The 10,997-nt window shown below is 42.6% G+C and overlaps 1 protein-coding gene across 1 annotated transcript; it reads right to left on the bottom strand.

Annotated features, from left to right (window-relative positions):
• Positions 1-215: 215 nt before the first annotated feature.
• Positions 216-3,888, bottom strand: LOC148020432 (uncharacterized). The gene is made up of 2 exons (XM_087700738.1): positions 1,128-3,888; positions 216-993 (listed from the first exon to the last, which is right to left on the bottom strand). The coding sequence occupies exons 1-2, from the start codon at positions 3,802-3,804 to the stop codon at positions 644-646; spliced, it is 3,027 nt and encodes a 1,008-aa protein (XP_087556864.1). The 5' UTR covers positions 3,805-3,888; the 3' UTR covers positions 216-643.
• Positions 3,889-10,997: the final 7,109 nt, after the last annotated feature.

The raw sequence follows: 10,997 nt of genomic DNA, 5'->3' as shown, positions 1-10,997 counted from the left end.
AAATTGTTTTTCGATATATATAATTGTGTATCTTTGCAACTTGGGTGCGGATATGGCTTGCACGATCACTCATGAATTTATGTATGTATCACGGAAGTTTAACATAAGGGATTTTAAATATGTAATTTTTAGTTTTTTTAATATAATGAAAAGTGTTGTATAAAGGAATTATTTACAAATTGAATAAATAAAAATTATATTTCATTCAAGGAAAATTCACAGATAAAAATATGTATAAATAGATTTTGAATGTATGTGATATAGAGGCTATGTATATAATGAATATCCAAGGGACGTGGGCCTTGAGTGGGCGATCCGCCACCCAGATTTATGCCGGCTTGCTAACAGCAAATAGTAAAACATCACAAAGAAATGTGGATATTACAGGAAACAAGCATTATAATATACATATGCTGATGCTAATGCGGAAAGGATTCTCTGTGCTGCAATTATCACATGATCTACTCATGAGAGGCAACATCGCCCATGAATAACATATAGGGGGCCAAACTATCTGTACAATAAACTGGACCTCTCAGTCCACGTGTACGGTGTCTTACTGTAGGTTCGATGGACACTCTGGAGTCTGCGGTCATTGCGGAATTTGAAGCTGAAAGCTCAAAAAATGTAATTCGCTCTTTCATCAATCACCAGTCATGGGCGATTCGCGCTGCGCCATCCTAGCCTCGAAAAGGTACAGCACGTCATTCATGGTGGGCCTGTGCCGGGGATCCTTGTTGGTACACAAGAATGCCACTCTCAACGCATGGAAGGCCTCCTTGCGAACCTCCGGAGACCTGGGAAGCACTGCATCCATGACCTCAAAGGTGCCCTCGTCAGATCCAGAAACGCAGGACTGCACCCAACTCAACAGACTGCGTGTCCCATCGAACATGGCGTCCGTTGGTCTCTTCCCGGTTACCAGCTCCAGAAGGATAATACCGAAGCTGAACACATCTGATTTCGATGATACTCTTAAGCTGACGGCAGTTTCTGTGATGTATGGATCCATTGCAGACAACAAATCAGATGCAGGAGCTGCCTCAATACTAATCGTGTGCAGAATAAATATTGTTTAGGGTGCAGTAATTCAGGGTTGGAAAAAAAATAAGCTGCTGATTGATTACCTGGCGCCATGTAGCCAATGGAGCCTTGACAATTTGAAATTGACAGAGGCGCCGAAGCAGTCCTTGATGAGGGAATGAGCCTAGCCAATCCGAAGTCGCTGATGTGAGCCACCATGTCAGCATCCAAGAGGATGTTACTAGGCTTCAAATCGCAGTGGATGATGGGAGGTGTGCAATGGTGATGAAGGTAAACAAGACCGTGAGCAACCCCCAGGATGATCCGGTGCCGGGTCTCCCACGTATTAAGCTGATGATCACCATCAGGACTTCTGTGCAGGAGAGCATCTAGGCTTCCATTGGGCATGAAGTCCAGCAATATCATCCTGGCATCTGGGGTCGCGATGTATCCATGTATGCAGGCGAGGTTACGATGGCGGATCATCCCCAAGGACTGCAGCTCCGCCAAGAAACTTCGCGTGCCGGTCTCCCGCGCCAGCAGCACCTTCACTGCCAGGGGCCCTGATCCTCCCCCATCGTTTAAGACGTTGGCTTTGTACACAGTGCTTGCACCCCCTCTCCCGATCACATTCTCCTCGCTGAAGCCGTTCGTTGCGGCTCGTATTTCGTCCTCTGTTAGATGCCGGAAGTGAAGGGTGTATGGGATTATATGATTCTTGCTTGAAGGGCGGGTGTTCCTCGCAATCATCTTAGCTCGTGTAATAAGCAACAGCAGACATAAAAGGATGATGCCACACAACACGCATGCTGCAAAGATCACACCTATGATAGCCTTGGTGCTCGTTGCACGAGCTTTGGTCGAAGCAGGGCAGTCCCGATGCAGAAGCGGCGGCCCGCAGAGGCCGTCGTTCCCAAATAATGAGGTGACTGTGAGATTCTTGAAAATGCCTCCCTGCGGAATGGGCCCTGTGAAGTCGTTGTAGGAGACATTGAGGTAAAGAAGAGTGAAAATATTCTGCAGGGATGCTGTTGTGAGAAGGCCAGTAAAGCGATTGTGTGATAGATCAAGCTGAGCTAAGAAGTATAAGTGGCCAAGCTGTGCAGGCAGATCACCAGAAAGGGAGTTGTTTGAGAGGTTGAGGTAGGTGAGGTAATGAATGTTCCCAAGAGAAGCAGGTATCGGACCACTCAAGTTATTGCCTGCAAGGTTGAGCTGAAGCAAGCCAGCACAATTGCCAATGGATGCCGGAATGGCACCATAAAAAGCATTATCAGACAGATTCATGGATTCTAGAAGCATAAGGCTTCCCAATTCACTAGGTAAGGGACCGGTAAGATGATTATGGGACACATCCAGGGCCAGCTGCAGAGATGAAAGGGTAGCTATAGATGGAGGGAGCTCACCGGTTAGCTCATTATGCTCTACAGAGAGGCTTCGTAGACGGGTGGAGTTGCCGATGTGTGTTGGTATATGCCCAGTGAGCTTGTTTTTCCCCAGCCTAAGGCTGTTTAAGAACTCCATATTGCCAAAGCTAGACGGGATGGGACCCGAGAGGGCGTTTCCAGTCAGACTCAGCTCAGACAGCCGAGTGCAGTTCGCAATCTGGTCTGGAATCTGTCCAGAGAGCCGGTTGCCACCTAGATACAGTCCTTGAAGCCCTCTGAGCCTAGCAATTTCCGGCGGGATATATCCTGTAAGAGAGTTGAATGAGAGATAGAGTGTCAACAGTACAGTCGCATTACCAATGGGTGGTATGCTTCCTGATAAGTTGTTCAAAGCCAATTTCAGAAGGACTATCTGCTGGAACTGAAAGAAAGCAGGAAGTATGGGGCCTATGAGGCTGTTTTCGGCCAAGTCTAATATCTCAAGGGAAGTGCAGTTTCCAAGAGATGCAGGAATGGTGCCGGTGAGGTTGTTATGATACAGAACCAGCTGCGTTAGCTTGTTCAGCTGGCCTATCTCTGGAGGAATGGCTCCATGAAGGCTGTTTTGGGATAGCTGAAGGCTATTCATTTTGCTGCAATTTGCCAAGGATGAGGGGATGGTGCCAGTAAGCCGGTTATCATACAGAAGAAGAAGCTCCAAGTGTGGTAACTCTCCAAGCTCCGGCGGAATGCGGCCATCGACGAGGTTTCCTTGAAGGGCAAGCTGTGTGAGCCGAGAACACTTGGCCAAGCCAGGAGGTATCATGCCGCTCAAGTAATTGTAGGGCAGTGCTAAAGATTGGAGGGATGTGCAGTTGGCAAGGGTGTCGGGGATGCTTCCAGTGAGGAGGTTCTGGTCCAGCCACAGGGATTGAAGCGAGGAGAGGTTTCCCAGAGGGGGAGGGATGGTGCCGTTGAAGCGGTTGAGGCCGAGGTCTAGGACGAGGAGGGAGGTGAGGCTGCCCAAGTGGGAAGGGACGGGGCCGGTGAGGTTGTTGGAGGAGAGGTTGAGGTGGGTGAGGTGAGGGAAGGTGGCGGTCGCCTGAGGGGCGATTATTAGGCTGCCCTGCAGGCCGGCTTGCACCAGAGTGATGGCAGTGATGTGGTTTGAGGTCGGGTCGCACGTGATGCCGGTCCAGTTGCACACTGCCTGGGAATTATCGCTACTCCATCCCGAGAGTGTGGCATAAGGATCAGAGACTATGCCACCCTTGAAAGCTAGCAAGCCCTCGATTTCAGTGCTACTGATCTTCGTACCAGCAGCGGCTGCTCTTACGGAGAAAATACTATAAAAGACAGAAACGAGCATCAAGAAGAAGAAGAGAGATACACCAGCATTGCGAAAATCCTTCATCTTGACAGACGATTCTGAACGAATCGATCAAGCAAGAGTCTCTTGCATCATTGCATGAGACTGCAAAAGACTAGTAGAACTGAGAGAGAGGAGCTTGCAAAAAGGCCCATAAATCCATTATTGTGCTCGTATGTAAGCTCGAGAAGTCACGTCCTGCTTTTGCCCGAGGGCCATGCCATGCCTAAGTAGATAGACTTATTAGACACACCTGAAAGGGGGCGTGAAACCACCAAGGCCAACCACCATACATTGACTATGCAAGGACCCCACTTGTACTAACAAGGAGAGAGAGGGTCTTTGAGTTAAGAAAGAGCCATTTAGAGGAGAGAGAAAAAGGTATTCAACAGAGCGAATATTATTTTCACTAATCAATAATTGCCAAGCCTTTTGACTTCTCCAAGTTCATGAAGTACCTCCCTTTTTAGAGATACTCTATAAACTTCCTAAAGTTCTGACACAACATTAGGAGTGGTCAAACAAACCACACACGTTCTATTAAACTTGACTATATTTGCTTAGGCATGGCTTGACTCTAATAACAAGGTGATATAAATGAAGTCAAATATGTTTTGACAAAGCAATGAGCACAGTAAATCAAGTAACAAAAGCATTGAATCTCATAGTAAGTCAAGTACTAAAGGTAACAACTTATAAGAACAACATGAATTCAAGTTTTGGAACTTGACACCAATGTTCATAGAAATGGACTTTTCAAGGATTATTTTGTATTGATAGTAGTATTCAAATATTACATTGTGGAGGAAAGGCTACTTCAACGAGGCAAGCTTAGCCATATCCTCACTATCTACAGATCCAAAAAGGCACAAAAGATTTCAAAACCACTATATCTTTGGGCCCAATTTAGACCATGTGACCACCTCATTTTGTAGTCACTCTAAAATAATTTTTATTTCCATGCTTCCCATATGACCTTCAGTGTCACTAAGCTCACAACGTTGAAGGATATAGCTTGAGCTTTCCTAAGGTTCTACTCTCCCCAAAGACACATGAGGCAAACTCATTGCCATTCTAAATTCCAAACTACGAATGCTCCACGATGCTTCTCCATACCTAAAGGGCGACACACCCACTCTAAAACAAGTAGTTCATGGATTCTAGCTCTTCACAATTGTAACTGCTATGCAACATCACTGTACTCTCAAGTTTACTAGCTGTGATAACAACCCTCGTGATGATACACTAGCCAAAGACAAAGACTCTATCTTAAAATGGCAATGTAAGAGCCCAAAGATTTTTGAGGATAGCTTCCCATATGCCTTCTTGCATCTCAATCCTCTAAGCTCTTCTCGCCCTTTCAATCTCCACCTAATCAGTACGCAATGTCCTTGCCACACACATTTTAGCATCCTTCAATGTATTGTATCTCCCCAACTTTAGTCGTGGACTAGCTCTGATCGTATGTATAGAGATTGGCACAATTTAGGGCAATAACCATGAAATGTGGAAATGTCAGAGTATAGAATGCTCAATGTTGTGAGTTCTTCTGGTGGCAGGAAGTTGCATCTAAAGCAGAGGGAAATATCTCCAAAAGAAGTAATGTGGAGATATTGCTTTCTTTGGGAGATCCAATGCCTCCAAGTCAGGTAGGTGCTACTGTCCACAGACATAGTTATAGCAACGACTATGAAAAGAGGCAATGTTGAAGCTATAGTTGCCCAATGTCAATGATTGACGTGCTAGAGAGGAGCTCTAAAAGCAGAGAAACACTTCTCCAGAAGGAAGTTCAGAGAGATTTGGCTTGTGGAGAGAGATATGAAAGCTTCAAGCTGACAGGGTGCTGCTAACTATGGCTGCCATGGAAGCTTCATTGAAGGTAGAGATGCAAATGAGGTTGGAGATGGGGTCTAGCACTCAAATTGAGCTGAGAAGAGATGGAGAGGAGCTAAGCCATGCTCGACTGGGTTGTGATACCATGTGAAAAGCGCGGATCTAGAGCATGGCAGGAGTTATGGGAAGGATGGAAGTTGAAATGCTAGATTCATGTTGACATAAACAATGTAGAGCAATTGTTACCCAAGTGAATTAGGTTCCAAGATGGAAGCGTAGACTCATAAACACAATCTTCTGTAGGACACTAACAATGACAAGGATACTAAGTGAAAGTACAAAGCATCATGATATTGTATTCATTCCATAGTAAAAGTGATAGTCAAGTACAATGCTTTATAGAAGTTGAGTTATTTCACTCTCCTCAATGTGCATATGGGATTTAGGATATCTCTTCCTGGAGCATACATTGCTTGCCATTTCTCAACATTTTCTTGCCTTGCACACACTCTTTTATTTTTTACGATTGTTTTTTGCCTTTTTAGACAAAGATCTTCTTGTTCAAAAGTACATGCACTAGATAGTCACATTGATTTCCAGTTCTCTTGTTCTTCTAAATTTTTTTAAAAAAATCATTCTTTTGGCGTGTTTCCTTTGTCATGCCTTCCTAGAAGGGGTTAACATTACCCTCCTCCTAGACTTATGCGAGTCTTGTGGTACTCTATAGTCTAGTGGGTATCTGTCAAAAACATGAATCCAGAGCATGGCACCTATGGAGGCTGGAAGATGATGACTAGATTCATAGTGACATGGATAATGAATAAACCAATTGTTACACAAGTGAACTAGGTTCCAAGATGGAAGCTTGGACTCATAAACACAAGTCTGGACTCATAAACACAATGTTGTATAAGAGATTGACAATGACAATGACACTAAAAATTTAAAGTACAAAGCATCATTATATTGCATTACTCATTGAAAGCGATAGTCAAGTACAATGCTTTATAGTAGTTGCATAGTAGCATTTTGCCTCATTGTGTGTATGGGATTCAAGACATCTCTTCCTAGAGCATACATCATTTGTCATATCTTCAAACCCCCCCCCTCCCTCAAATGATGAGTTCCTACACTTGCTGGCTTTTTTCCCCCCTACATGATGACATGGCCTGGGAGACTAGCCCATATTTGGCAAGGGTTTTTACAACATCCACTAATGGAAATAAAATCCACTATGGGAAAACACAAGATCCACTATGGGATCGAAAGATACAATGACAATTTCTTCAAAACAATGTGCCAGAGTTGTTGTAGATAACGGAAGCATCTTTTTTATCTTCTTCATTCATAAACTAATTTTGATGGTTACCATTCTGCACATGTTGTACTCTTTTCCTATGGAAACATTCATTGGCCATGTGTCGAGTCTTACCACAATAATAACATGTGACCCGATCCTTGTGATTGGTGTTGAATACTCGTCCTTGTCCTTTTGCTCCATACGTTCCCTTGGTGCACAAGAGATTGTCCTTTGAGATGGTTTCTTTTGCATCCTTGTTTTTAAGTTTACTTTCTCCATCAATTAGAGAATGCTCAATATCTTTGAGTGAGATATTAGGAACATTACTTGGGGTAGACACAATGTTCTCATATGGTTCTTGATTTACACTTGCTAGTAGCACCGCTATGGCTTCGTCCTCATCTATGTTCTTGTTTAAAGTTGCAAGTTGAGTTTTTAAGCTCTTAAACTTGTTAATGTACATGGTTGTAGAAGAACTATCTTTTACATCTAGCTTATAGAACTACATGAGTAATTTTACTTTTGACTTTTTAGCTTGAGTTCAAAATATCCTATCAAGCTCATCCCATGCCTTTTTTGCATCTTTGGTGCTGGAGAATTAGTACAATACATCATCAAATAGTCCCCATGCAATGATGCCTAGAGCTTTGTTGTTTATCTTTTTCCACTCTTTTGTCTTAAACTGGACTTCTTCAACGAACTTGTCTTCATCATCTTCCTTCTTGCCATCTGCATCTCTTGTATCATCCTCAAATAGATCTCAAAGGTATTTTATCATGAGATGGTACATTGTCTTTTCTTTCCAAGTGTGAAAGCCTTCACCATTGAATTTGGCTATTTGCTTAAGTTCAAACATTTTGAAGGAGGTCTTACCGTGAGTATACTTGGGCAGTGTCTATCCTTTTACAATGAGATTGAGGCTTACAAGGGATTTAATCAATTGGGAATTCCGCATTAAAAATCTTCATGTTTGTAATTGCAAGAATTGAGGTAAAACCAACTAATGAGTTATTCTTGAATGTGCTAAGAACACAAGTGCCAAGAAGCACTAGGTTAGTATCAAGGGATACTAGCTTGATGTCAGGCTGTATGATGTCTGATTATAGGCGGTCTTCTTGATCTTCAGGTGGGTTGCTCCAAATATTATGCACTTGCTGGAAATTTACCAAATCTGAATGATAGAGCATCACTTGGGATGAAAACAATGAGAAATTGGAGTGGAAAGGAGCTCGAGCTTGGTGGCTATGGAGTCTCTATTAGGGTTTTTAGGACAAACTTGTTTTTTATTTTGTGTAGCAGCTACAATGGATCATTTGCCACAATATTTATGTGGAAGGTAGCTTATGTGTAGGCTTTCAAAATCCCTATATGCGCAAGGTGAATTGCAGGCAGGCTGAGTGCAGGCACAGATCTTACGATAAGTTGTCAATGTAGATCAGGCACAGTGAGCTGAAATTTTTAAAATGTTGGATAGTAGAGCATGCAATGTCAACCTGTAAAGTAATACAAAGAAGTGCCTTAAACTATAGAGAAACTCTCTACAAGAAATCGAGTTGAGATATGGCCTGTAGAGAGAGTTATGAAAGCTCAAAGTGCTCTAGTCCAGTTGGCTATAGCTACCAAACAGTGAGTGTAAGATTCAAATGAAGAAATGAGATCATGAGCTCTGACTAAGATGATGAGAGATGGAGAGAGACCGCAGGAGCAGAGAGGAGAGCTAAGCCATGCTCAGCTAAGCTCTGATACCATGTCAAAAATATGAATCTAGAGCATGAAAGCTATGAAAGTTGGAAGATCATGAGCTCTGACTAAGATGATGAGAGATGGGGAGAGACCAGAGGAGCAGAGAGGAGAGCTAAGCCATGCTCAGCTAAGCTTTGATACCATGTCAAAAATATGGATCTAGAGCATGACAGCTATGAAGGTTGGAAGATGAAGATTAGATTCTTGGTGACATGGACAATGAATAGATCAAGTGTTACACTAACAATGACAATGACACTAACTAAAAGTATAAAATATCATGATATTGCATTACTTTATAGTGGTTGGATAGTAGCACTCAACCTCACTGTGCATATGGGATTCAAGACATCTCTTCATGGAATATACATCATTTGTCATATCTTTCAATAGGGTCAATGTATGGTTGGTTGTGCTGGTTGGAATAGAGGGTAACTATAACTAGTAATGCTGCAATTTTAGGCTCTTTTCGAGCTAAGTTCTCATTACAAAAAAACATTATGCACTTTCTAAGGGTATGTGTCTACCTTGTTATGTTGTGACTATTGTGCATATGTGAGTGCAACTGGGGACCCCAAGAAAGCTTGGAGTATTGTCCCACACTTGAGAACCCAATTGGTGGTAGGGGAGCTATGGTACATAACTCAAGGTGACAAGTCTACTAATGCTCTTGAAATGTTGTGCCCTTGAGGTGCCCTAAGTTTGTGAGGTGGGGAAGGGCTAGGAGCTTGGAATCCTGAGGTATAGTGATTGTGTGTGTGATTTTTTTGCCTTTTTTCCTCTTCTTTGTTTAAAATAGTATAAATAAATGGCGAGAACTTCATCGTGGATCTCTTTGACTCCTTGGTGTTAGCCATAGTGATCTTTCCAAGCATGCTTTGCTCATCATGTAGGTTTTCAATATTGACTTTACAACCGAGGTGTTGACGGGAGGAAGGTATGACTTGAATTAGTGAATTGGCTAGCATTAATATCCTCCAGCAATTCAAAGCAATATACCAATAGTAATGTAGTTCAAAGAAGTAATATTACCATGGTATACCTATCTATTCATGTATTCATATCAAAGAATAGTGGAGGTAGACCCTTTCTTCTACTACCTTCTTTTGATTGAGAAATTAGAGAAGTAACCTTAAGTAATTACATATAGTGATGAAAGCAAGGTCTGGGACAAGCTAATAAGTCCTTCATGAACTCTTTGAAAGAGGGAATCTAGTCCTTCTCTCGTGGAACTTGGGGTTATTTTTTGGCTTATATGTGTTCACATTGAAAATTGAAGGGAAAACATACTTGCCATGCTTTTTTGCATAGTGGGAGTCAACTCCACTGTATGATGGCCGATTCCAAGTAAAAACTTAGGGTCCTCTAGAAGTTATGTAGGTGATATCCTTACTAACAAGCTTTTCCTTATTGTATGCCTCTCAACTGCTTGTTGTTGTGCCATTGTGCATCTACTTTCAAAAAACCACACAAGAAGGATGTTTGTCGGATCATTAGCTAGAAAAAAGTTAGAGTTGCTTCGACAATGGATTTGGGATGCTCTTACATGGTTGGTGGAGTTGGGGGTGAAGGCATAACGCTTTGGGTCTAACTTTCCTTGATTCATTTATGCCACTTATAATGTTTTGGTGTGAAGGGTAGGAGAATGGCTTTATGCATCTCAATATGGTACTCAAATAGTGTCTATACAAGGGAAATGAAATCCCATAGTTTACAATACTCAACTTGAGGCTTTATTATGCATCTTATTCAATCAATTATGGACAAGCATGCCCACCATGTGTTATAGCTATAGGAGAGATTGGGGTTTATAAAAGAGATCTTTACTAATCTTATGTATGATCACTTAGCATGGTTTTTGGGAAGAGAGAACATGCTTTTCGTAAAGGCTACTCGTGGCAGTACTGAGCATCTTCTACTCATCATTTCCTGGGGGGGAAATTCTCTCTCTACCGTTGACAAAAGCAGCCGATTGCTACATGGGATCAGTTTATATGGAGGATGGTGCATGCTAACCAAGGCTTGTGTCGTCTGGAGGGTCGTCGTGAGCTAAACAGTCTGGCGACTGCAACAGCAACTTGTAGAACGGTTGATCTCCTAAAGCTCAAGGAAAGGGACAGATTGCCTGGTATCAAATAGGATGTTTGTTGCAACACCCTTTCCTCATGGGTAATGCGAGGCTGTAGGAGCTGGAATACGAAGGAGAATTTCAAAAACTAGAGCCATCATTGTTGTAAAGAGTGATAGTCGTAGTAGCAGCAACATTTCAAAACGAGACCTATTGTGTGTGAGCTGACTTATTATGTTGTAAAGGGCGACTGGCACAAGACAAAGTTAGTGGTTCTTTTCTAAGAGGAGCCGA

The sequence above is a fragment of the Lygodium microphyllum genome, chromosome 19 (assembly GCF_053477565.2).
Source record: "Lygodium microphyllum isolate KBCC chromosome 19, Lygodium_microphyllum_v1.1.10, whole genome shotgun sequence".
NCBI classification, from domain to species: Eukaryota; Viridiplantae; Streptophyta; class Polypodiopsida; order Schizaeales; family Lygodiaceae; genus Lygodium; species Lygodium microphyllum.
Note: the sequence above shows the minus strand (reverse complement) of the source record. Positions and strands in the feature narration are given on the sequence as shown.

Excerpts from the sequence above, each read along its gene's own strand:
- LOC148020432 (XM_087700738.1), bottom strand. The coding sequence starts at position 3,804 with ATGAAGGATTTTCGCAATGCTGGTGTATCTCTCTTCTTCTTCTTGATG. Across the intron at positions 994-1,127 it reads CATTGGCTACATGGCGCCAG|AAACTGCCGTCAGCTTAAGA; the intron begins GTAATCAATCAG and ends CATACATCACAG.